We start from the raw sequence: 27,392 nt of genomic DNA, 5'->3' as shown, positions 1-27,392 counted from the left end.
TCAGAAAGCTGATTGAGGACATTATTACTGATGAATGTGTTTGTTCTGGTGTCTCTAGGTCCATTCAGAAAGCTGATTGAGGACATTATTACTGATGAATGTGTTTGTTCTGGTGTCTCTAGGTCAATTCAGAAAGCTGATTGAGGACATTATTACTGATGAATGTGTTTGTTCTGGTGTCTCTAGGTCCATTCAGAAAGCTGATTGGGGACATTATTACTGATGAATGTGTTTGTTCTGGTGTCTCTAGGTCCATTCAGAAAGCTGATTGGGGACATTATTACTGATGAATGTGTTTGTTCTGGTGTCTCTAGGTCCATTCAGAAAGCTGATTGAGGACATTATTACTGATGAATGTGTTTGTTCTGGTGTCTCTAGGTCCATTCAGAAAGCTGATTGGGGACATTATTACTGATGAATGTGTTTGTTCTGGTGTCTCTAGGTCAATTCAGAAAGCTGATTGGGGACATTATTACTGATGAATGTGTTTGTTCTGGTGTCTCTAGGTCCATTCAGAAAGCTGATTGAGGACATTATTACTGATGAATGTGTTTGTTCTGGTGTCTCTCGGTCCATTCAGAAAGCTGATTGGGGACATTATTACTGATGAATGTGTTTGTTCTGGTGTCTCTAGGTCCATTCAGAAAGCTGGTTGGGGACATTATTACTGATGAATGTGTTTGTTCTGGTGTCTCTAGGTCCATTCAGAAAGCTGATTGAGGACATTATTACTGATGAATGTGTTTGTGTTTTATGACCGTGTTTATGCTTTCTGCTTGCATTTGGTATTGATATTGGTTTTCTGTAATTTATCTAATTCAAGGCTCATCTGTAAAAGAGACATTTCTCTCAGTATGACTCCCTGATAAAATAAAAGTTAAATAAAATAAATACATTTTGTATTATAGCTCAAACTCATAAACCACCAAGGAAAAGTTGTGACATCTTTTCAAAAACCTGCTGTGAAAAAAAAATGGTTTAGGTTTGTTGATGATCAGTTACTTGAGAAGGAGACCAAGTCAAGACGCCGGACAGGGTGGATTCAATTATCGTAAGGCAGCTTTATTAAGATACAAAGATATTTGGCGTAGCGTGCACGGACTCGTTCTGTCACCTCTTAAGGAGTCAGCAGAAGAGAGCCCCGAAAACATGTTGTGTTTACATTTTATACAGTGTAACAATAATGAAATGACGTAGGTTGAGTCTGGTAGATTCGCTCTCCTGACTGGTCGATGAGTGTTGAGGGCGGTCCCGTCCCCGACTAATGTCGACTTCTCATTGGCTCTTGACAGTGTTCTTTGTTCTTGAAACCCAGCCCTCAGGGATGTGTGTGTGTGTGTGTGTCAGGAGTCTACTCAGCCTACACTACTTCTAGCTTATCTTCATGTGTGTACCCGAGAGTCAGACACCCAAGGACAGTGCCTGTTTTTATGCTACAGTTAAGACAGTTTCTGCTACCAGCCCCTCCCGTACACCTGTCCTTGAGCGGCCCCACAACCAGGCATTGTGTGTGTGTGTGGGTGGTTAGGATTGACTGTTCTGCAAGATGTTATCTTGGTATAATGATTGTGTAAGGTTACTGGCAGTGTTTAGGCAATATCGCATTAGTATCAAGAGACATAAATAATATATTTATTACGGATTGCATAGCCTAGGGACATGGCTCACCCGCGGAGAAGTTGTAATATAATTGGTCTGCGACTTACATTCCAAATTTCACCCCTTTCGTTTTATAGTGCACTATTTTTAACCACACGGATCTGGTTAAAATGAGTGTACTAGGAGTAGGGTACAATTTGGGACGTCATAACTTCTGACTAAGCACAACTCGAGTCACATGTCGCGGCTGTGGGCTGGTCTCTTCAGACGAGTTGACAGTTCTTTCCGCCCGTTAACAGGACGGTGTGAAGTTTTGAGAAGACACCGAGTACCGGGGGAAGGCGACTGCAAAAGGCCATGGCGACCGGAGAGAGTGGCGGAGAGAGCCTAGAGTCGTGGTTGAGTAAGTTAAATGACACGGGGAATTCGTTTTTTTTTCTTCAGAGAGTTTGTTAAATGTATTTCCTTTATAGTCGTGCAATTACATTTTGTCGTTTGACAAAATGGAAACGGTGCATCTTGAAGTTGTGTGTCACTGAAAGTCGAACCTTGCAGTGATCTCGCCAGTTTAATAAACAGTCTTTATATCACGTCATTTTCATGAGTGCTTGTAAATATGGCGAGCAATATTTTCAGCTACTAACTAGTTGAAACTGTCTCTCTGCTTGCGTTGTTGTCGCGCTGCGTTGAAGTGGCGATTTCATGTTTCCTTTGTAGCAAATTCCGCGGAGGGAATTACAGAATAAACAGTTACTAAGTTTGATTGCGAAGGGCAGTTTTATATTGTATTACCAATATGTTCTTTTAAACGCAACAAAATAGCTCTGAAAGTACAGGAAGTATGAGACAGGCTACATCTTGTCAGCCAGTCATGCGCTCATCCAGATGTTTTTTAAAATCTTCTCCTTCCCTCGACTAACCTCCACCCAGTGGTGGAAAAAGTACCCAACTTCTCATACTTGAGTAGTACCTTTTATAGTGAAAGTCACCCAGTAAAATCCTACATGAGTAAAAGTATATGGTTTTAAATATAAGTATCAAATGTAAATGCTAAAATATGCTTAAGTATCAAAAGTAAAAGTGTAAATAATTTAAAATTCCTTATATTAAGCAAACCATAAGGCACCATTTTTTAATATATTTTTTATTTACGGATAGCCAGGGACACACTCCAACACTCAAGACATAATTTACAAAGAAGCATGTGTTTAGTGAGTCCACCAGATCAGAGCCAGTAGGGATGACCAGGGATGTTCTCTGGTAAAGACCCCAAAAAACGAGTAAAGTAGTAGTACTTTAAAGTACACCACTGCCTACACCCACGGCACAGTGAGCATCCGGTTCTAGTTCAATGTTACAACATCATCATTGTAGAATACACACTTGCAGGGACCTTCTTTTGATCAGAAGTGCAAACGTTTGTCTTCTTCTATATTTGTTTATATTTATAACCCAGGCAAAGTCACAGACCCATCTAATGCAAAGCTAGGCTAATTGATCTCTCTATCTCTCTCCTTTCTTTCTCTCTCTCTCTCTCTCTCTCTCTCTCACACTCTCACACTCTCAGACAAGGCCACAGACCCATCTAACTCAGAAGACCGGTGGGACTGTATCCAGGGCTTCTATGAACAGGTCAACCAGGAGGCTGATGGGTGAGTAGACACTATGGCTGTGTCCCCCAAACGGCAGCTTATGAACAGGTCAACCAGGAGGCTTATGACCAGGGCAACCTATTCTCTATATAGTGAACTACTGATGACCAGGGCAACCTATTCTCTATATATAGGGCACTACTGATGACCAGGGCAACCTATTCTCTATATAGTACACTACTGATGACCAGGGCAACCTATTCTCTATATAGTACACTACTGATGACCAGGGCAACCTATTCTCTATATAGTACACTACTGATGACCAGGGAAACCTATTCTCTATATAGTACACTACTGATGACCAGGGCAACCTATTCTCTATATAGTACACTACTGATGACCAGGGAAACCTATTCTCTATATAGTACACTACTGATGACCAGGGCAACCTATTCTCTATATAGTGAACTACTGATGACCAGGGCAACCTATTCTCTATATAGTACACTACTGATGACCAGGGCAACCTATTCTATATATATAGGGCACTACTGATGACCAGGGCAACCTATTCTCTATATAGTGAACTACTGATGACCAGGGCAACCTATTCTCTATATAGTACACTACTGATGACCAGGGCAACCTATTCTCTATATAGTGAACTACTGATGACCAGGGCAACCTATTCTCTATATAGTGCACTACTGATGACCAGGGCAACCTATTCTCTATATATAGGGCACTACTGATGACCAGGGCAACCTATTCTCTATATAGTACACTACTGATGACCAGGGAAACCTATTCTATATATAGTGAACTACTGATGACCAGGGCAACCTATTCTCTATATAGTGAACTACTGATGACCAGGGCAACCTATTCTCTATATAGTACACTACTGATGACCAGGGCAACCTATTCTCTATATAGTGAACAACTGATAACCAGGGCAACCTATTCTCTATATAGTACACTACTGATGACCAGGGCAACCTATTCTCTATATAGTACACTACTGATGACCAGGGCAACCTATTCTCTATATAGTACACTACTGATGACCAGGGCAACCTATTCTCTATATAGTGAACTACTGATGGCCAGGGCAACCTATTCTCTATATAGTGAACTACTGATGACCAGGGCAACCTATTCTCTATATAGTACACTACTGATGACCAGGGCAACCTATTCTCTATATAGTACACTACTGATGACCAGGGCAACCTATTCTCTATATAGTACACTACTGATGACCAGGGCAACCTATTCTCTATATAGTACACTACTGATGACCAGGGCAACCTATTCTCTATATAGTGAACTACTGATGACCAGGGAAACCTATTCTCTATATAGTACACTACTGATGACCAGGGCAACCTATTCTCTATATAGTGAACTACTGATGACCAGGGCAACCTATTCTCTATATAGTACACTACTGATGACCAGGGCAACCTATTCTCTATATAGTACACTACTGATGACCAGGGCAACCTATTCTCTATATAGTACACTACTGATGACCAGGGCAACCTATTCTCTATATAGTACACTACTGATGACCAGGGCAACCTATTCTCTATATAGTACACTACTGATGACCAGGGCAACCTATTCTCTATATATAGGGCACTACTGATGACCAGGGCAACCTATTCTCTATATAGTACACTACTGATGACCAGGGCAACCTATTCTCTATATAGTACACTACTGATGACCAGGGCAACCTATTCTCTATATAGTACACTACTGATGACCAGGGCAACCTATTCTATATATAGTACATTACTGATGACCAGGGCAACCTATTCTCTATATAGTACACTACTGATGACCAGGGAAACCTATTCTCTATATAGTGAACTACTGATGACCAGGGAAACCTATTCTCTATATAGTACACTACTGATGACCAGGGAAACCTATTCTCTATATAGTGAACTACTGATGACCAGGGAAACCTATTCTCTATATAGTACACTACTGATGACCAGGGAAACCTATTCTCTATATAGTGAACTACTGATGACCAGGGCAACCTATTCTCTATATAGTGAACTACTGATGACCAGGGCAACCTATTCTCTATATAGTGAACTACTGATGACCAGGGCAACCTATTCTCTATATAGTACACTACTGATGACCAGGGAAACCTATTCTCTATATAGTGAACTACTTATGGGCTCTGGTCAAAAGTAGACCTAGTGCACTAAGAAGGAGCCCAAATAGTACCCTTCCCTGTATAAAGCACTAGGGCCCATAGGTCTCTGGTCCAAAGTAGTGCACTATATAGGGAATAGGGTACCGTGTGGGACACAACCTTGGACACAGCAGAGGCTAGACAAGATATTTCAAAACCAGGCTTTTTACACAGATAAGAAATGTTTTTTTCCAATACCACAAAGTTGTTTTCATATTAGTTTGTAGTCTCGATTCCACTATCATTCTGAGGAACCACTTGTGTGTTGTGTGGGACATCACTGAAAACCACTTCTCCCTTTTCTGTAATGTTATCTTCAAAATAAAGTGTTAGACGTCTCCCAGGAGACATAAAGAACCATTTATAGCAGTAGGCCACAGGGATTCTAAATGCCCTCTGATTGTTTTTACCAGATGTCTTTTATGTTGTATATAATGCAGTGTTAGATAGTATTAGTTTTGAAAACACTGGTAGTTTATAAATCTACTCTCCTATTCCCAGTCCTCAGGTTGCTACTCGTCTCCTGGCCCACAAGATCCAGTCTCCACAGCAGAGAGAGGCTCTGCAGGCCCTCACAGTAAGACAACACACCATCATATTATTATACTATAGTAATAACTATACAATACTATAGTAAAATCAAAGTTTATTTGTCGCGTGAGCCGAAAACAAGAGGTTTTAGACCTTACAGTGAAATGCTTACTTACAGGCTCTAACCAATAGTGCAAAAAAGGTGTTAGTTGAACAATAGGTAAGTAAAGAAATAAAACAACAGTAAAAAGACAGGCTATATACAGTAGCGAGGCTATAAAAGTAGCGAGGCTACATACAGGCACCGGTTAGTCAGTCTGATTGAGGTAGAATGTACATGTAGATATGGTTAAAGTGACTATGCATATATGATAAACAGAGAGTAGCAGTAGCGTAAAAAGAGGGGATGGTGCGTGGTGGGACACAATGCAGATAGCCCGGATAGCCAATGTGCGGGAGCACAGGTTGTTCGGGCCAATTTGAGGTAGTATGTACATGAATGTATAGTTACAGTGACTATGCACATATGATAAACAGAGAGTAGCAGCAGCGTAAAAGAGGGGTTGATAAACAGAGAGTAGCAGCAGCGTAAAAAGAGGGGTTGGGGGGGGCACACAATGCAAATAGTCCGGGTAGCCATTTGATTACCTGTTCAGGAGTCTTATGGCTTGGGGGTAAAAACTGTTGAGAAGCCTGTGTCCCCCAAACGGCAGCTTATGAACAGGTCAACCCCTCTATATAACAGAAGATCCAGTCTCCTCAGCAGAGAGACCCTCTTCCTGGAGATCTACTGTCCTGTAGGTTTTCAGTCCAACCCTCTTCCTGGAGATCTACTGTCCTGTAGGTTTTCAGTCCAACCCTCTTCCTGGAGATCTACTGTCCTGTAGGTTTTCAGTCCAACCCTCTTCCTGGAGATCTACTGTCCTGTAGGTTTTCAGTCCAACCCTCTTCCTGGAGATCTACTGTCCTGTAGGTTTTCAGTCCAACCCTAATGTAACATATCTGATTCAGCTAGTTAAGGTCTTGTTGAGCAGCTAATTAGTAGAATCAGGTGTGTTAAATTAGGGTTGGACTGAAATCCCACAGGACGGTAGATCTCCAGGAAGAGGGTTGGACTGAAAACCTACAGGACAGTAGATCTGAACGGTTTGGCCTGCACACCAGTATTATGACCATTCTATTGAAAGATGAGACTCTCACGAAGGCGTTCTGCGTTTTGCTCCAGGACGCCCACAAGACTCACAAGCCTCGTCTGAAGGTCCCCCGGTACCAGTTTAACAAATGAATGGAAGGATATATGGAGATAGTTTAGTGCCTAAAATAAGGGGATAAATACATGTTAAATCATTAAAAATATCCTGATCTTTCTTATATATCTGAGATATGACAGACACTTCAGAACTAACTTCCTTTAGAGTTTTTGGGGAGACTATCTGTTGTTCCATGTAATGAATCTATTATTTAATGTGTTTCTATTGGCTAACAGCAGTAATGCCAAATTCAATGTTTACATTTATGTTATATATTTATATATTTATATTTATTTTTATTTTTTTATTTTTTTGATACCTTAAGGGGTCTTAAAATTCCAAATCAGATAGCTAAGTGAGCCTTGGTATGACCATCATAAAACGATTCCATGTGTTAGCATGTGGTGACACAGGGCCGTCCTTTGTTACGTACCAAATGCACCCTATTCCCTATATAGTGCACTACTTTTGACCAGAGCCGGCAAAGGGTGACATTTGGGACAAAGGCATTGTTAATGTTTAGGGCTGTGTGTGTGGGGTCATGTGATGCCTGTTGATGGTTAACTAAGGTTGTTGAATCTAAACTGTATTTCCTGTGCTGTGTCTGGGATGAGATCCTAAAGGGATCTGTTTCAGTAGTTTCATTCAGTTCCATTCACTGGGAGGGAAAAGATTTTCCATTTGGGCTCCTAGACAGTGTAGATACACTTCCTGTAGAACCTATAGAATTCTGACATCACCGTTTCCCACAGGTTCTAGAAGCCTGCATGAACAACTGTGGCAAGAGGTTCCACAGTGAGGCGGCAAAGTTCCGCTTCCTCAATGAACTCATCAAAGTCCTGTCTCCAAAGGTATGATTAACCCCAATGGTTTTGAAAGGAAAGTTTCTGTGGTCATCCCAAATCGAAGCCTATTCCCTATATAATGCACTACCAGGGCCCAAATGGCAGCCTATCTTGACTGGGGCCCTGGTCAAAAGTAATGTACTAGAAAGGGAATAGGGTGCCATTTGGGACCTAGAGTCTGTTAGGTTTCTGTGCAACAGTATCAGGAAGGAGTGATTGTATTAAAGGAGAGTTATGTTATTTGTGTCTCCAATGTAATCCAGTCAATTATTGTATTAAAGGGGCGTTGTGTTAATAGTGTCTCCAGTGTAATCCAGTCAGTTATTGTATTAAAGGGGTGTTGTGTTAATAGTGTCTCCAGTGTAATCCAGTCAGTTATTGTATTAAAGGGGCGTTGTGTTAGTGTCTTCAGTGTAATCCAGTCAGTTATTGTATTAAAGGGGTGTTGTGTTAATAGTGTCTTCAGTGTAATCCAGTCAGTTATTGTATTAAAGGGGCGTTGTGTTAATAGTGTCTCCAGTGTAATCCAGTCAGTTATTGTATTAAAGGGGCGTTATGTTATCAGTGTCTCCAGTGTAATCCAGTCAGTTATTGTATTAAAGGGGAGTTGTGTTAGTGTCTCCAGTGTAATCCAGTCAGTTATTGTATTAAAGGGGAGTTGTGTTAATAGTGTCTCCAGTGTAATCCAGTCAGTTATTGTATTAAAGGGGCGTTGTGTTAATAGTGTCTTAAGTGTAATCCAGTCAGTTATTGTATTAAAGGGGAGTTGTTAGTGTCTCCAGTGTAATCCAGTCAGTTATTGTATTAAAGGGGAGTTGTGTTAGTGTTTCCAGTGTAATCCAGTCAGTTATTGTATTAAAGGGGCGTTGTGTTAATAGTGTCTCCAGTGTAATCCAGTCAGTTATTGTATTAAAGGGGAGTTTTGTTTATAGTGTCTTCAGTGTAATCCAGTCAGTTATTGTATTAAAGGGGAGTTGTGTTAGTGTCTCCAGTGTAATCCAGTCAGTTATTGTATTAAAGGGGCGTTGTGTTAATAGTGTCTCCAGTGCAATCCAGTCAGTTATTGTATTAAAGGGGCGTTGTGTTATCAGTGTCTCCAGTGTAATCCAGTCAGTTATTGTATGTAAGAACATTAATCTTCATTTAAGGTGTGATCGAGACTGATGAATGATCAAAGGCTTTTTAATGGGGGCTGTCTATCTGAAATAACAGTTGATTAATTAATCATCCATCCATCCATCCATCCCTCTTGTGCTTCTGCCTCCTCATTGCTTGCTCTTTGTGGTTTAGGCTGGGTTACTGTAGAGCTCTTTGTGGTTTAGGCTGGGTTACTGTAGTTTAGGCTGTGTTACTGTAGTTTAGGCTGGGTTACTGTAGTTTAGGCTGGGTTACTGTAGAGCTCTTTGTGGTTTAGGCTGGGTTACTGTAGTTTAGGCTGGGTTACTGTAGTTTAGGCTGGGTTACTGTAGAGCTCTTTGTGACTGCTGCTGAAGTAAAAAGGGCTTTAGAAAATACATGTGATTGATTGATCTGCAGTTCCTGGGTCAGTGGAGTGGTGCGGAGGTAAAGCTGAAACTGTGTGTGTGTGTGTTTGTTAATAGTTCCTGGGTCAGTGGAGTGGTGCGGAGGTGAAGCTGAGGGTGACGGAGGTTCTGTACAGCTGGACTTTGTGGCTCAAAGAAGAACCCAAGATTCAGGAGGCCTACCGCATGCTGAAGAAACAAGGTCCGTTACAACACCTCAGAACCTTTGAACCACTGCTCAGAACCGTTATACCTTAGAACTCTAGCACCTTAGAACCAGGAGGCCTATCACTCAGGAAACAAGGTCTGTTACTGCTCAGAACCGTTATACCTTAGAACTCTAGTACCTTAGAACCAAGAGGCCTATCACTCAGGAAACAAGGTCTGTTACTGCTCAGAACCGTTATACCTTAGAACTCTAGTACCTTAGAACCAAGAGGCCTATCACTCAGGAAACAAGGTCTGTTACTGCTCAGAACCGTTATACCTTAGAACTCTAGTACCTTAGAACCAGGAGGACTATCACTCAGGAAACAAGGTCTGTTACTGCTCATAACCGTTATACCTTAGAACTCTAGTACCTTAGAACCAGGAGGTCTATCGCTACCTTAGAACTCTAGCACCTTAGAACTGTTACAGCTTAGTTACAGGAGGCCCAGCGCATGTTTAAAAAACAAGGTCCATTATGATACAGAACCGTTACAACCTGTGGGCCCAGGTCAAAGGTCGGGCTCTGTAAAGAGAACCGGGTGGCGTTTGGGGAAACAACCACTCATTGTCTCTCCGTGTCTGTTCTTCAGGCCTTGTGAAGAAGGACCCTAAACTCCCAGACACCATTGTGATGCCTCCTCCCTCACAGAGATCTGAGGACTCTGTGTTCAACCAGGAGGACAAGGCCAAGGTGTGTGTGTGTGTGTGTGAGAGAAAGCCTTTTTTAGTTGATCTTCTTGTCTAATCTCTCTTAATGTGTGTGTGTGTTTACAGTTGTTAGCCACACTCCTGAAGAGCAGTAGTCCTGAAGATCTGCAGACAGCCAACAGACTGATCAAGAACATCATCAAAGAAGTGAGACTGTGCGTGTGTGCGTGTGTGTGTGCGTGCGTGTGTGCACGTGCGTGCGTGCACGTTGGTGATGGTTGACTGCTGTATTATTGTCTGTAGGAGCAGCAGAAAGCGGAGCGTGTATCTAGACGTGTCTCTACCCTGGAGGAGGTCGCTAGCAGAACCAGACAGCTGAGAGAGTTACTACGGCAACACTGTCTCACTGGGCCCTCCACACACCACACTGACCACCTGAAGGTATGGGGCTGTTTCTCTCTGTCAACACTGTCTCACTGGGCCCTCCACACACCACACTGACCACCTGAAGGTATGGGGCTTTTTCTCTGTCAACACTGTCTCACTGGGCCCTCCACACACCACACTGACCACCTGAAGGTATGGGGCTGTTTCTCTCTGTCAACACTGTCTCACTGGGCCCTCCACACACCACACTGACCACCTGAAGGTATGGGGCTGTTTCTCTCTGTCAACACTGTCTCACTGGGCCCTCCACACACCACACTGACCACCTGAAGGTATAGGGCTGTTTCTCTCTGTCAACACTGTCTCACTGGGCCCTCCACACACCACACTGACCATCTGAAGGTATGGGGCTGTTTCTCTCTGTCAACACTGTCTCACTGGGCCCTCCACATACCACACTGACCACCTGAAGGTGTGTGTGTGTGTGTGTGTACACTAAACAGATACCGTGTGTGTGTGCTGTACACAGACGGTACTAACACATGACTGTGTATCATGTCCTTTTTGTAGGCCCTCTACGAGAGCTGTGATAGGCTCAGACCCAACCTTTTCCGATTGGCCAGTGACACCGTCGACGATGACGAAGCTTTAGGTAATTTATCTACGTTGATCATTTAGTCTCTATGTATCCAGATCTACATTGATCATTTAGTCTCTATGTATCCAGATCTACGTTGATCATTTAGTCTCTATGGATCCAGATCTACATTGATCATTTAGTCTCTAGAAAGGCAAGAACCTAGGAGAAACCTAGAGAGGAACCAGGCTCTGGGGGGTGGCCAGTCCTCTTCTGGCTGTACCAGGTAGAGACGAACCAGGCTCTGGGGGGTGGCCAGTCCTCTTCTGGCTGTACCAGGTAGAGAGGAACCAGGCTCTGGGGGGAGGCCAGTCTTCTGGCTGTACCAGGTTGAGAAGAACCAGGCTCTGGGGGGAGGCCAGTCCTCTTCTGGCTGTACCAGGGTAGAGAGGAACCAGGCTTTGGGGGTGGCCAGTCTTCTGGCTGTACCAGGTAGAGAGGAACCAGGCTTTGGGGGGTGGCCAGTCTTGTGGCTGTACCAGGTAGAGATGAACCAGGCTCTGGGGGGTGGCCAGTCCTCTTCTGGCTGTACCAGGTAGAGAGGAACCAGGCTCTGGGGGGTGTCCAGTCTTCTGGCTGTACCAGGTAGAGAGGAACCCGGCTCTGGGGGGTGGCAGGTCTTCTGGCTGTACCAGGTAGAGAGGAACCAGGCTCTGGGGGGGTGGCCAGTCTTCTGGCTGTACCAGGTAGAGAGGAACCAGGCTCTGGGGGGGTGGCCAGTCTTCTGGCTGTACCAGGTAGAGAGGAACCAGGCTCTGGGGGGGTGGCCAGTCTTCTGGCTGTACCAGGTAGAGAGGAACCAGGCTCTGGGGGGGTGGCCAGTCTTCTGGCTGTACCAGGTAGAGAGGAACCAGGCTCTGGGGGGGTGGCCAGTCTTCTGGCTGTACCAGGTAGAGAGGAACCAGGCTCTGGGGGGGTGGCCAGTCTTCTGGCTGTACCAGGTAGAGAGGAACCAGGCTCTGGGGGGGTGGCCAGTCTTCTGGCTGTACCAGGTAGAGAGGAACCAGGCTCTGGGGGGGTGGCCAGTCTTCTGGCTGTACCAGGTAGAGAGGAACCAGGCTCTGGGGGGGTGGCCAGTATTCTGGCTGTACCAGGTAGAGAGGAACCAGGCTCTGGGGGGGTGGCCGGTCTTCTGGCTGTACCAGGTAGAGAGGAACCAGGCTCTGGGGGGGTGGCCGGTCTTCTGGCTGTACCAGGTAGAGAGGAACCAGGCTCTGGGGGGGTGGCCAGTCTTCTGGCTGTACCAGGTAGAGAGGAACCAGGCTCTGGGGGGGTGGCCAGTCTTCTGGCTGTACCAGGTAGAGAGGAACCAGGCTCTGGGGGGGTGGCAGGTCTTCTGGCTGTACCAGGTAGAGAGGAACCAGGCTCTGGGGGGTGGCAGGTATTCTGGCTGTACCAGGTAGAGAGGAACCAGGCTCTGGGGGGTGGCCAGTCTTCTGGCTGTACCAGGTAGAGAGGAACCAGGCTCTGGGGGGGGTGGCCAGTCTTCTGGCTGTACCAGGTAGAGAGGAACCAGGCTCTGGGGGGTGGCAGGTCTTCTGGCTGTACCAGGTAGAGAGGAACCAGGCTCTGGGGGGTGGCCAGTCTTCTGGCTGTACCAGGTAGAGAGGAACCAGGCTCTGGGGGGTGGCCAGTCTTCTGGCTGTAGTGGGTGGAGATTTAATCTGCTCAAGTCCTTCTGTTCACGTCATGTCAAGTACCTCTAAATGTACTATTTTGTTCTTGTCATTTATGTCAGAAGCAGTTTCCCAAATCCATAATGAACTATTTATGAGTCTAATCTGTTCCCTCGATTCTACTCTACTATGAACTATTTTTCATAATAAAAGTTAAATGTTGTCCCATAGGCCGGATAGGTGCAGTGAAATGTGTTGTTTTACAGGGTCAGCCATAGTAGTACTGCACCCCTGGAGCAAATTGTGGTTAAGTGCCTTGCTCAAGGGCACATCGAATTGTCACCTTTTTTCGACTTGGGTATTCGAACCAGCAGCCTTTCAGTTACTGACCCAAGGCTCTAACTGCTAGCTAGGCTACCTGCTGGTTACTGGCCCAATGCTCTAACTGCTTGCTAGGCTACCTGCTGGTTACTGGCCCAATGCTATAACTGCTAGCTAGGTTACCTGCTGGTTACTGACCCAATGCTCTAACTGCTAGCTAGGTTACTGGCCCATTGCTCTAACTGCTAGCTAGGCTACCTGCTGGTTACTGACCCAATGCTGTAACTGCTAGGTAGCCTACCAGCTAGTTACTGCCCAATGCTCTTACTGTTAGCTAGACTACCTGCTGGTTACTGACCCAATCCTCTAACTGTTAGCTAGGTTACCTGCTGGTTACTGACCCAATCCTCTAACTGCTAGCTAGGTTACTTGCCCAATGCTCTAACTGCTAGCTAGGCTACCTGCTGGTTACTGGCCCAATGCTCTAACTGCTTGCTAGGTTACTGTCCCAGTGCTCTAACTGCTAGCTAGGTTACTGACCCAATGCTCTAACTGCTAGCTAGGCTACCTGCTGGTTACTGGCCCAATGCTCTAACTGCTTGCTAGGTTACTGTCCCAATGGTCTAACTGCCAGCTAGGCTACTAACCCAATGCTCCAACTGCTAGCTAGGTTACCTGCTGGTTACTGACCCAATGCTCTAACTGTTAGCTAGGCTACCTGCTGGTTACTGACCCAATGCTCTAACTGCTAGCTAGGTTACTGACCCAATGCTCTAACTGTTAGCTAGGTTACCTGCTGGTTACTGACCCAATGCTCTAACTGCTAGCTAGGTTACTGGCCCTATGATCTAGCTGCTAGCTAGGCTACCTGCTGGTTACTGGCCCAATGCTCTAACTGCTTGCTAGGCTACCTGCTGGTTACTGACCCAATGCTCTAACTGCTTGCTAGGCTACCTGCTGGTTACTGACCCAATGCTGTAACTGCTAGGTAGCCTACCAGCTAGTTACTGCCCAATGCTCTTACTGTTAGCTAGACTACCTGCTGGTTACTGACCCAATGCTCTAACTGTTAGCTAGGTTACCTGCTGGTTACTGACCCAATGCTCTAACTGCTAGCTAGGCTACCTGCTGGTTACTGACCCAATGCTCTAACTGTTAGCTAGGTTACCTGCTGGTTACTGACCCAATCCTATAACTGTTAGCTAGGTTACCTGCTTGTTACTGACCCAATGCTCTAACTGCTAGCTAGGCTACCTGCTGGTTACTGACCCAATGCTCTAACTGCTAGCTAGGTTACCTGCTGGTTACTGACCCAATGCTGTAACTGCTAGCTAGGCTACCAGCTAGTTACTGCCCAATGCTCTAACTGCTAGCTAGGTTACCTGCTGGTTACTGACCCAATGCTGTAACTGCTAGCTAGGCTACCAGCTAGTTACTGCCCAATGCTCCAACTGTTAGCTAGGCTACTTGATGGTTACTGGCCCAATGCTCTAACTTCTAGCTAGGCTACCTGCTGGTTACTGGCCCAATGCTCTAACTGCTTGCAAGGCTACCTGCTGGTTACTGACCCAATGCTCTAACTGCTAGCTAGGTTACTGGCCCATTGCTCTAACTGCTAGCTAGGCTACCTGCTGGTTACTGGCCCAATGCTCTAACTGTTAGCTAGGTTACCTGCTGGTTACTGACCCAATGCTCTAACTGCTAGCTAGGCTACCTGCTGGTTACTGACCCAATGCTCTAACTGCTAGCTAGGTTACTGGCCCAATGCTCTAACTGCTAGCTAGGTTACTGGCCCAATGCTGTAACTGCTAGGTAGCCTACCAGCTAGTTACTGCCCAATGCTCTTACTGTTAGCTAGACTACCTGCTGGTTACTGACCCAATGCTCTAACTGCTAGCTAGGCTACCTGCTGGTTACTGACCCAATGCTGTAACTGCTAGGTAGCCTACCAGCTAGTTACTGCCCAATGCTCTTACTGTTAGCTAGACTACCTGCTGGTTACTGACCCAATGCTCTAACTGTTAGCTAGGTTACCTGCTGGTTACTGACCCAATCCTCTAACTGTTAGCTAGGTTACCTGCTGGTTACTGACCCAATGCTCTACCTGCTAGCTAGGCTAGCTGCTGGTTACTGACCCAATGCTCTAACTGCTAGCTAGGCTACCTGCTGGTTACTGACCCAATGCTCTAACTGCTAGCTAGGTTACCTGCTGGTTACTGACCCAATGCTGTAACTGCTAGCTAGGCTACCAGCTAGTTACTGCCCAATGCTCTAACTGCTAGCTAGGTTACCTGCTGGTTACTGACCCAATGCTGTAACTGCTAGCTAGGCTACCAGCTAGTTACTGCCCAATGCTCCAACTGTTAGCTAGGCTACTTGATGGTTACTGGCCCAATGCTCTAACTTCTAGCTAGGCTACCTGCTGGTTACTGGCCCAATGCTCTAACTGCTTGCAAGGCTACCTGCTGGTTACTGGCCCAATGCTCTAACTGCTAGCTAGGTTACCTAATGGTTACTGACCCAATGCTCTAACTGCTAGCTAGGTTACTGGCCCATTGCTCTAACTGCTAGCTAGGCTACCTGCTGGTTACTGGCCCAATGCTCTAACTGTTAGCTAGGTTACCTGCTGGTTACTGACCCAATGCTCTAACTGCTAGCTAGGCTACCTGCTGGTTACTGACCCAATGCTCTAACTGCTAGCTAGGTTACTGGCCCAATGCTCTAACTGCTAGCTAGGTTACTGGCCCAATGCTGTAACTGCTAGGTAGCCTACCAGCTAGTTACTGCCCAATGCTCTTACTGTTAGCTAGACTACCTGCTGGTTACTGACCCAATGCTCTAACTGCTAGCTAGGCTACCTGCTGGTTACTGACCCAATGATGTAACTGCTAGGTAGCCTACCAGCTAGTTACTGCCCAATGCTCTTACTGTTAGCTAGACTACCTGCTGGTTACTGACCCAATGCTCTAACTGTTAGCTAGGTTACCTGCTGGTTACTGACCCAATCCTCTAACTGTTAGCTAGGTTACCTGCTGGTTACTGACCCAATGCTCTACCTGCTAGCTAGGCTAGCTGCTGGTTACTGACCCAATGCTCTAACTGTTAGCTAGGTTACCTGCTGGTTACTGACCCAATCCTCTAACTGTTAGCTAGGTTACCTGCTGGTTACTGACCCAATCCTCTAACTGTTAGCTAGGTTACCTGCTTGTTACTGACCCAATGCTCTAACTGCTAGCTAGGCTACCTGCTGGTTACTGACCCAATGTTCTAACTGCTAGCTAGGTTACCTGCTGGTTACTGACCCAATGCTGTAACTGCTAGCTAGGCTACCAGCTAGTTACTGCCCAATGCTCTAACTGCTAGCTAGGTTACCTGCTGGTTACTGACCCAATGCTGTAACTGCTAGCTAGGCTACCAGCTAGTTACTGCCGAATGCTCCAACTGTTAGCTAGGCTACTTGATGGTTACTGGCCCAATGCTCTAACTTCTAGCTAGGCTACCTGCTGGTTACTGGCCCAATGCTCTAACTGCTTGCAAGGCTACCTGCTGGTTACTGGCCCAATGCTCTAACTGCTAGCTAGGTTACCTAATGGTTACTGACCCAATGCTCTAACTGCTAGCTAGGTTACTGGCCCATTGCTCTAACTGCTAGCTAGGCTACCTGCTGGTTACTGGCCCAATGCTCTAACTGTTAGCTAGGTTACCTGCTGGTTACTGACCCAATGCTCTAACTGCTAGCTAGGCTACCTGCTGGTTACTGACCCAATGCTCTAACTGCTAGCTAGGTTACTGGCCCAATGCTCTAACTGCTAGCTAGGTTACTGGCCCAATGCTGTAACTGCTAGGTAGCCTACCAGCTAGTTACTGCCCAATGCTCTTACTGTTAGCTAGACTACCTGCTGGTTACTGACCCAATGCTCTAACTGTTAGCTAGGTTACCTGCTGGTTACTGACCCAATCCTCTAACTGTTAGCTAGGTTACCTGCTGGTTACTGACCCAATGCTCTACCTGCTAGCTAGGCTAGCTGCTGGTTACTGACCCAATGCGCTAACTGTTAGCTAGGTTACCTGCTGGTTACTGACCCAATCCTCTAACTGTTAGCTAGGTTACCTGCTGGTTACTGACCCAATGCTCTACCTGCTAGCTAGGCTACCTGCTGGTTACTGACCCAATGCTCTAACTGTTAGCTAGGTTACCTGCTGGTTACTGACCCAATCCTCTAACTGTTAGCTAGGTTACCTGCTGGTTACGGACCCAATGCTCTACCTGCTAGCTAGGCTACCTGCTGGTTACTGACCCAATGCTCTAACTGTTAGCTAGGTTACCTGCTGGTTACTGACCCAATGCTCTAACTGCTTGCTAGGTTACTGTCCCAATGGTCTAACTGCCAGCTAGGCTACTAACCCAATGCTCTAACTGCTAGCTAGGTTACCTGCTGGTTACTGACCCAATGCTCTAACTGTTAGCTAGGCTACCTGCTGGTTACTGACACAATGCTCTAACTGCTAGCTAGGTTACTGACCCAATGCTCTAACTGTTAGCTAGGCTACCTGCTGGTTACTGACACAATGCTCTAACTGCTAGCTAGGTTACTGACCCAATGCTCTAACTGCTAGCTAGGCTACCTGCTGGTTACTGACCCAATGCTGTAACTGCTAGGTAGCCTACCAGCTAGTTACTGCCCAATGCTCTTACTGTTAGCTAGACTACCTGCTGGTTACTGACCCAATGCTCTAACTGTTAGCTAGGTTACCTGCTGGTTACTGACCCAATCCTCTAACTGTTAGCTAGGTTACCTGCTGGTTACTGACCCAATGCTCTACCTGCTAGCTAGGTTACCTGCTGGTTACTGACCCAATGCTGTAACTGCTAGCTAGGCTACCAGCTAGTTACTGCCCAATGCTCCAACTGTTAGCTAGGCTACTTGATGGTTACTGGCCCAATGCTCTAACTGCTTGCTAGGCTACCTGCTGGTTACTGGCCCAATGCTCTAACTGCTAGCTAGGTTACCTGCTGGTTACTGACCCAATGCTCTAACTGCTAGCTAGGTTACTGGCCCATTGCTCTAACTGCTAGCTAGGCTACCTGCTGGTTACTGGCCCAATGCTCTAACTGCTTGCTAGGCTACCTGCTGGTTACTGACCCAATGCTCTAACTGCTAGCTAGGCTACCTGCTGGTTACTGACCCAATGCTCTAACTGCTTGCTAGGCTACCTGCTGGTTACTGACCCAATGCTCTAACTGCTAGCTAGGCTACCTGCTGGTTACTGTCCCAATGCTCTAACTGCTAGTTAGGCTACTTCCCCAATGCTCTAACTGCTAGCTAGGTTACCTGCTGGTTACTGACCCAATGCTCTAACTGCTAGCTAGGTTACTGGCCCAATGCTCTAACTGCTAGCTAGGCTACCTGCTGGTTACTGGCCCAATGCTCTAACTGCTTGCTAGTCTACCTGCTGGTTACTGACCCAATGCTCTAACTGCTAGCTAGGCTACCTGCTGGTTACTGGCCCAATGCTATTACTGTTAGCTAGACTACCTGCTGGTTACTGACCCAATGTTCTAACTGTTAGCTAGGTTACCTGCTGGTTACTGACCCAATGCTCTAACTGCTAGCTAGGCTACCTGCTGGTTACTGACCCAATGCTCTAACTGCTAGCTAGGCTACTTCCCCAATGCTCTAACTGCTAGCTAGGTTACCTGCTGGTTACTGACCCAATGCTCTAACTGTTAGCTAGGTTACCTGCTGGTTACTGACCCAATGCTCTAACTGCTAGCTAGGTTACTGGCCCAATGCTCTAACTGCTAGCTAGGCTACCTGCTGGTTACTGGCCCAATGCTCTAACTGCTTGCTAGGCTACCTGCTGGTTACTGACCCAATGCTCTAACTGCTAGCTAGGCTACCTGCTGGTTACTGACCCAATGCTGTAACTGCTAGGTAGCCTACCAGCTAGTTACTGCCCAATGCTCTTACTGTTAGCTAGACTACCTGCTGGTTACTGACCCAATGCTCTAACTGTTAGCTAGGTTACCTGCTGGTTACTGACCCAATGCTCTAACTGCTAGCTAGGCTACCTGCTGGTTACTGACCCAGTGCTCTAACTGCTAGCTAGGTTACTGACCCAATGCTCTAACTGCTAGCTAGGTTACCTGCTGGTTACTGGCCCAATGCTCTAACTGCTTGCTAGGCTACCTGCTGGTTACTGACCCAATGCTCTAACTGTTAGCTAGGCTACTTGCTGGTTACTGACCCAATGCTCTAACTTCTAGCTAGGTTACTGACCCAATGCTCTAACTGTTAGCTAGGCTACCTGCTGGTTGCTGACCCAATGCTCTAACTGCTAGCTAGGCTACTAACCCAATGCTCTAACTGCTAGCTAGGCTACTTCTCCAATGCTCTAACTGTTAGCTAGGTTACCTGCTGGTTACTGACCCAATGCTCTAACTGTTAGCTAGGTTACCTGCTGGTTACTGACCCAATGCTCTAACTGCTAGCTAGGTTACTGACCCAATGCTCTAACTGCTAGCTAGGTTGCTGACCCAATGCTCTAACTGTTAGCTAGGCTACCTGCTGGTTGCTGACCCAATGCTCTAACTGCTAGCTAGGTTACTGACCCAATGCTCTAACTGCTAGCTAGGCTACTAACCCAATGCTCTAACTGCTAGCTAGGTTACTGACCCAATGATCTAACTGCTAGCTAGGTTACTGACCCAATGCTCTAACTGTTAGCTAGGTTACCTGCTGGTTACTGACCCAATGCTCTAACTGCTAGCTAGGTTACTGGCCCAATGCTCTAACTGCTAGCTAGGCTACCTGCTGGTTACTTGCCCAATGCTCTAACTGCTAGCTAGGCTACCTGCTGGTTACTGGCCCAATGCTTCTTGCATAGCTCATTAGTACACCCTTGTAGTTGAATATACATTTGAGTCATTTAGCAGACACTCTTATCCAGAGCGACTTACAGTAGTGAATGCATACATTTTTTTCTCCGTACTGGTCACCCATGGGAATCGAACCCACAACCCTGGCATTGCTAACACCACGCTCTACCAACTGAGCCACATGGGAGTCACAAGCTCTAACGGCTTGCTAGGCTACCTGCTGGTTACTGACCCAATGCTCTAACTGCTAGCTAGGTTACTGGCCCAATGATCTAACTGCTAGCTAGGCTACCTGCTGGTTACTGGCCCAATGCTCTAACTGCTTGCTAGGCTACCTGCTGGTTACTGACCCAATGCTCTAACTGCTAGCTAGGTTACTGGCCCAATGCTTTAACTGCTAGCTAGGCTACCTGCTGGTTACTGGCCCAATGCTCTAACTGCTAGCTAGGTTACCTGCTGGTTACTGACCCAATGCTGTAACTGCTAGCTAGGCTACCAGCTAGTTACTTCCCAATGCTCCCTGTTAGCTAGGCTACCTGCTGGTTACTCACCCAATGCTCTAACTGCTAGGTAGGTTACTGGCACAATGCCCTAACTGTTAGCTAGGCTACCTGCTGGTTGCTGACCCAATTCTCTAACTGCTAGCTAGGTTACTGACCCAATGCTCTAACTGCTAGCTAGGCTACTGACCCAATGCTCTAACTGCTAGCTAGGTTACTGACCCAATGCTCTAACTGCTAGCTAGGTTACTGAGCCAATGCTCTGTTAGCTAGGCTACCTGCTGGTTACTCACCCAATGCTCTAACTGCAAGGTAGGTTGCTGGCACAATGCCCTAACTGTTAGCTAGGCTACCTGCTGTTTGTTGACCCAATGCTCTAACTGCTAGCTAGGTTACTGACCCAATGCTCTAACTGCTAGCTAGGTTACTGACCCAATGCTCTAATGGCTAGCTAGGTTACCTGCTGCCCAATTTATTGTCTTTCATATTCTGTTCATTCTTGTGTTTCGTGTTGTGTTCCTTTGATTCCAGCTCAGATCCTGCAGGCCAATGATGAGCTGACCCTGGTGGTCAACATGTATAAAGATATGATGGGGGGGAGAGAGAGCAACAGGATGAGAGGAGGAGGAGGAGAGGGCTCCATAAACAACGGTACATCTGTCTAGCTCCTCTCTACACCACTCATACATTGTGGTTTTGTCTGTCAAGGTCTACTAACAGTGTGTGTTGTCTTGTGTTTGTTCTTCCCCCCTCCAAGGTTTTCAGAGAACCGTGTGTGTGTTCAAGTGTTGTAGTGGTGTTTCAGTCTGAATGTCTCTGTGTTGTCATGTCAGTGGAGTGTTGTCTCTATCCCTAGGACAGAGTACCTTGTGTGTGTTCTGTTCTAGTGTTGTAGTGTGACTTCATAGAGGACGTGTTGTTTCAGTGTGAATCTCAGTAGTTGTATTTTCATATAGTCTCCATCCCCAGGTCCCAGCAGCCCCAGAGAGATAAAGAGTTACCATCTAATAGACCTGTCGGCCCTGGACTCTCCACAGACACATGGACCACCTTCTAAAGACATGTCTTCCTCCGTCTCACCTCCCCACCCCGTCTCCTCCTTCCTGTCCTCCTCCCCCTCTACCTCCCAGCCTCGGCTTGGCACCCCTCCTCCCTCTTCCTCCCCTCCCTCCTCTCCTCTCTCCCGTCAACGGCTCAACAGTACTCTCCTATCTCTAATCGATCTGGACGTGACAGGTTCGTACAGGTTCTGTTTCTTTAGAACGTGATGTCTTCATGATCCAGATGTGTTATGAAACAGTATTCACTTCCTGTATCTGGACTGTAATAGTGTTTGTGTTGACATGTTCATGATGTGGTTCTGTGTCTAATGTTAACAGGGATACATGTGTTCTTTATTCAGGGCTGGATAAACAAGCATCGTCTCAAAGCCAGAGCAGCACGTACTACCATGAAGTACTCCAGGTACCAGTTACCTCGGGTTGCGCCCTAAATGGCTCCCTATTCCCTACATAGTGCACTACTTTGGACCAGAATGGCTCCCTATTCCCTACATAGTGCACTACTTTTGACCAGGGCCCATAGGGTCACAACAACACCAGATCATATTTACACTGATTTGTTCCTCTTCAACACAGATGCCTATTTTCCACCCCCCATTATTTCAGATGAGAGGAGGAGAGGAGAACACAGGGAGAGACCATTCCCTGACCACGTGGGTGTGTGGAGGGAGAGACCACCCACTGGTGGCCCGGGGTTGCGACACTGGCTCGTCAAATAGGACTGACTGGTAAGGGATGGATGGATGGATTGAGAAAGAGAGCGAGAGACAGAGATGCCTTGAGACAGAGATGCCTTGAGACAGAGATGCCTTGAGACAGAGATGCCTTGATGACTCAATCTTTTCTTCTTCCTATCAGGGCGTTCCTTCAGAATCGTCCAATTGTGATGTCAGGATCACCATCAAACTCACAGAGTCAGCCAATGACAGAGTCAGGATCTCCAGTGAAATCAGAGAGCTTCAATCTCCCAGAATCCTTAGCAGAGATCCACGTCCCGCTGGAATCCATTAAATCAAGTAAGGTTGTGTCCTAAAATGGCACCCTATTCCCTATAGAGTGCACTGTTTTTAACCAGGGCTAACTGGTAAAAGGGTACCATTTGGAACATAGCCCTAGTTTTTGTCTTTTTCTTAAGATCTTTTAAACACAGTAATACACAGAATAGGTGTGTGTCCCAAATTGCATCCTAATTCCTTTATAGTGCACTTCTTTTGACCAGAGCCCTATGGGTGCCCTATATAAGGAGCCATTTTGGATGCACACTAGGAGTTACAGTGTTGTCACTACAGTTATCTGTAGTCATTCATGTTAATGGATACCTCTGGTATTTTCTATTTCAAGTCATCTGTTCTATGTTGGCACGTCTGAGGTGTTCATTTCCTGAATGTCTCCGATAGGTCGATTGGAGCCAATCACAGTGTACGACCAGAATGGCGTCCATGTTTCCCTCCATTTTGCCAAAGACCCGCCCCCGGGACACCCTAACGTTGCTGTGGTTATCGTCTCCACGGTGAACACCTCCACACTTCCTGTTAAAGACATCCTGTTTCAGGCTGCTGTTCCCAAGGTAACAGACAAACGCCCAAACATGGACAAGACATTTTTAAACTCCTACATTCTTTAAGTCCTTCCAATGCTTGAAGGCTTTAACTTTAAACAGTCTCTCTCCTTGTCTAATGAATACTTCGTTTCCAGCAATGACTGGTTGACTGAATGACTGATTGATTGACTGACTGTCAGGGTTCCCACGGGTCCTTGAATTTGAGGGAATTGGGCCTGGAAAGTCCTTGAATTTGATGTTTAAGAAGGTGTGAGAACCCTGGACTGATTGATTGATTCATTGATCTTACTGAATGACTGTCTGGCTGACTGAATGGCTGGCTGAATGACTGGCTGGCTCACTGGCTAGCTGACTGATCTCCCTGTCTGTCCTCCAGACCATGACAGTGAAGCTCCAGCCGTGTTCAGGGAATGACCTCCCCTCCTACAACCCTCTGCTTCCCCCTGCTGCCCTCTCTCAGATACTGCTCCTCTCCAACCCACACAGGGTGAGTCTACTGCTCAACCTGACAAACTGGAAACACAGAGATTGTTTTGTTATCGTCAGACCTGTGACTTGGCCGGCAGTCATTCATAGGCGCATCATCAACAAGTGAACTTCACTGTCAACAATGTGGCTTTTAAAGGCAATCTCCCTGAGGTTCGTGGCGATCACATTCAGGGTAAAAGCTGTGGATGCTATCTCAAGGGTTTATTAACTCTGAATGTCAAGTGCAGTGGCTTGTTGACAATGTGCCTTTTGATGGAATGGTGATGGTTTGTGTGTTATCCTCCCTTCAGCGTTAGGTGTGTTTGATTAGAATGGTGATGGTTTGTGTGTTATCCTCCCTCCAGTGTTAGGTGTGTTTGATTAGAATTGTGATGGTTTGTGTGTTATCTCCCTTCAGCGTTAGGTGTGTTTGATTAAAATGGTGATGGTTTGTGTGTTATCCTCCCTTCAGCGTTAGGTGTGTTTGATTAGAATGGTGATGGTTTGTGTGTTTGATTAGAATGGTGATGGTTTGTGTGTTATCTCCCTTCCAGCATCAGGTGTGTTTGATTAGAATGGTGATGGTTTGTGTGTTATCTCCCTCCCAGCATCAGGTGTGTTTGATTAGAATGGTGATGGTTTGTGTGTTATCTCCCTCCCAGCATCAGGTGTGTTTGATTAGAATGGTGATGGTTTGTGTGTTATCTCCCTCCCAGCATCAGGTGTGTTTGATGGAATGGTGATGGTTTGTGTGTTATCCTCCCTCCAGCATTAGGTGTGTTTGATTAGAATGGTGATGGTTTGTGTGTTTTCTCCCTCCCAGCATCAGGTGTGTTTGATGTGATGGTTTGTGTGTTTGATTAGAATGGTGATGGTTTGTGTGTTATCTCCCTTCAGCGTTAGGTGTGTTTGATTAGAATGGTGATGGTTTGTGTGTTATCTCCCTTCAGCGTTAGGTGTGTTTGATTAGAATGGTGATGGTTTGTGTGTTATCCTCCCTTCAGCGTTAGGTGTGTTTGATTAGAATGGTGATGGTTTGTGTGTTTGATTAGAATGGTGATGGTTTGTGTGTTATCTCCCTCCAGCGTTAGGTGTGTTTGATTAGAATGGTGATGGTTTGTGTGTTATCTCCCTCCAGCGTTAGGTGTGTTTGATTAGAACGGTGATGATTTGTGTGTTATCTCCCTCCCAGCATCAGGTGTGTTTGATGTGATGGTTTGTGTGTTATCCTCCCTCCAGCGTTAGGTGTGTTTGATTAGAATGGTGATGGTTTGTGTGTTATCCTCCCTCCAGCGTTAGGTGTGTTTGATTAGAATGGTGATGGTTTGTGTGTTATCTCCCTTCAGCGTTAGGTGTGTTTGATTAGAATGGTGATGGTTTGTGTGTTATCCTCCCTTCAGCGTTAGGTGTGTTTGATTAGAATGGTGATGGTTTGTGTGTTTGATTAGAATGGTGATGGTTTGTGTGTTATCTCCCTCCAGCGTTAGGTGTGTTTGATTAGAATGGTGATGGTTTGTGTGTTATCTCCCTCCAGCGTTAGGTGTGTTTGATTAGAACGGTGATGATTTGTGTGTTATCTCCCTCCCAGCATCAGGTGTGTTTGATGTGATGGTTTGTGTGTTATCCTCCCTCCAGCGTTAGGTGTGTTTGATTAGAATGGTGATGGTTTGTGTGTTATCCTCCCTCCAGCGTTAGGTGTGTTTGATTAGAATGGTGATGGTTTGTGTGTTATCTCCCTCCAGCGTAAGGTACGTCTGCGCTACAAGCTGACCCTGGTCCACGGTGATGGAGAGCAGAGCCTCAGTGAGATGGGAGAGGTGGAGGACTTCCCTGACTGGGTCTCCTGGATGGGCCTCTGATCTGAGAGAACCCTGCATGGAATTCTAGAACCTGACCGAGAGAGATAGACATTCTACAAACTGAGAGAGAGAGAGACTTTCTAGAACCTGACAGAGAAATATTCTGGTACCTGATAGAGAAAGGTTCTGCGGCAGAATGTGGAACCCTCTGCGATCGCTGCCTTGACCGCTGCCATCCTTGGAGGTTCTTAAAAACAGATATTTATTTAGTATTTGAAGTAGGCTCTGGGAGACCAGTCTAGTGTTATGTGTGGGTGTGTCCATGTGTGTGTTCTTCTGTTTGTCTGATTGACCCGGCTTTGCCAACTCCATGCCAAATGACCCACCTGGGTTAGGTTTCTCCACCTTTTTATACCAAACTAAACCAGGTGAACCAGGTGCCTCTGCTACTGACCTGTTGTTCACCTGGCTCCTGTGTGAGCTGCTTGTTGTGTTTTTGTTCAAAGTCTGATTGATTGATTGATGCCTCAGATACTACACTCTGAAATCTGTGATAAATAAAACAAAGAATGCTGTTCTTATCTGGATGTCTTTTGTGGTCATTCTTTGAGAAAAGGTAGATTAGAACCTGTAACCTTCTGGTCCCTATCCCAGTTCCTAGTCCACAAGATTAGAACCTGTAACCTTCTGGTCCCTATCCCAGTGCCTAGTCCACAAGATTAGAACCTGTAACCTTCTGGTCCCTATCCCAGTTCCTAGTCCACAAGATTAGAACCTGTAACCTTCTGGTCCCTATCCCAGTTCCTAGTCCACAAGATTAGAACCTGTAACCTGGTCCCTATCCCAGTTCCTAGTCCACAAGATTAGAACCTGTAACCTTCTGGTCCTTATCCCAGTTTCTAGTCCACAAGATTAGAACCTGTAACCTGGTCCCTATCCCAGTTCCTAGTCCACAAGATTAGAACCTGTAACCTTCTGGTCCTTATCCCAGTTTCTAGTCCACAAGATTAGAACCTGTAACCTGGTCCCTATCCCAGTTTCTAGTCCACAAGATTAGAACCTGTAACCTTCTGGTCCCTATCCCAGTTCCTAGTCCACAAGATTAGAACCTGTAACCTTCTGGTCCCTATCCCAGTTCCTAGTCCACAAGATTAGAACCTGTAACCTTCTGGTCCCTATCCCAGTTCCTAGTCCACAAGATTAGAACCTGTAACCTTCTGGTCCCTATCCCAGTTCCTAGTCCACAAGATTAGAACCTGTAACCTGGTCCCTATCCCAGTTCCTAGTCCACAAGATTAGAACCTGTAACCTGGTCCCTATCCCAGTGCCTAGTCCACAAGATTAGAACCTGTAACCTGGTCCCTATCCCAGTTCCTAGTCCACAAGATTAGAACCTGTAACCTGGTCCCTATCCCAGTTCCTAGTCCACTGCACTAGCAGGGGGGAAAGCACCAGTCGACTCATTTAGAACGTCAGTAGATTAGAAAGGTGATTTGTTCAGGTTGGAAAACAAGTCACAACGGATTCAAACTGGCAACCATGTGGGTCACAACCTGTGTGTAATGCCCTCCATCCTACCACCCGTAAGGCCTTTTCTTATTTGACTCTCCCTGTAAACCCTGCACACTGGCCTGTCACTAAGCTCTGCCCACTGAGCTTTTTCATCCAATCAATTCATCCCTGACTGTATTTGCCAATGGTCTCTCCTTCCTCCCAACGTGTTGCGCTTGTTCATTTCCCTTC

General features: G+C 46.1%; 1 protein-coding gene across 2 annotated transcripts; it reads left to right on the top strand.

The window, feature by feature from the left end:
- The first annotated feature begins 1,836 nt into the window (after positions 1-1,836).
- On the top strand, positions 1,837-26,230 carry LOC115177625 (ADP-ribosylation factor-binding protein GGA3). 2 transcript variants are annotated; one of them, XM_029738555.1, is made up of 17 exons: positions 1,837-2,002; positions 3,167-3,251; positions 5,914-5,989; positions 7,946-8,044; positions 9,640-9,763; positions 10,362-10,462; positions 10,546-10,626; positions 10,723-10,860; positions 11,377-11,458; positions 21,292-21,411; positions 21,730-21,996; positions 22,163-22,224; positions 22,398-22,549; positions 22,680-22,837; positions 23,219-23,388; positions 23,759-23,869; positions 25,593-26,230. In XM_029738555.1, exons 1-17 carry the CDS (start codon positions 1,957-1,959, stop codon positions 25,707-25,709), a joined length of 1,989 nt encoding a protein of 662 aa, XP_029594415.1. In that variant the 5' UTR covers positions 1,837-1,956; the 3' UTR covers positions 25,710-26,230. The 2 variants fall into 2 exon arrangements, with proteins under 2 accessions (XP_029594415.1, XP_029594416.1); XM_029738556.1 differs by having other exon boundaries at positions 1,838-2,002; positions 22,428-22,549.
- The last annotated feature ends 1,162 nt before the right edge of the window (positions 26,231-27,392 follow it).

This window comes from Salmo trutta, chromosome 38, assembly GCF_901001165.1.
Source record: "Salmo trutta chromosome 38, fSalTru1.1, whole genome shotgun sequence".
NCBI lineage: Eukaryota > Metazoa > Chordata > Actinopteri > Salmoniformes > Salmonidae > Salmo > Salmo trutta.
The sequence above is the reverse complement of the archived record's forward strand: the minus strand, read 5'-3'. Positions and strand labels throughout refer to the sequence as shown.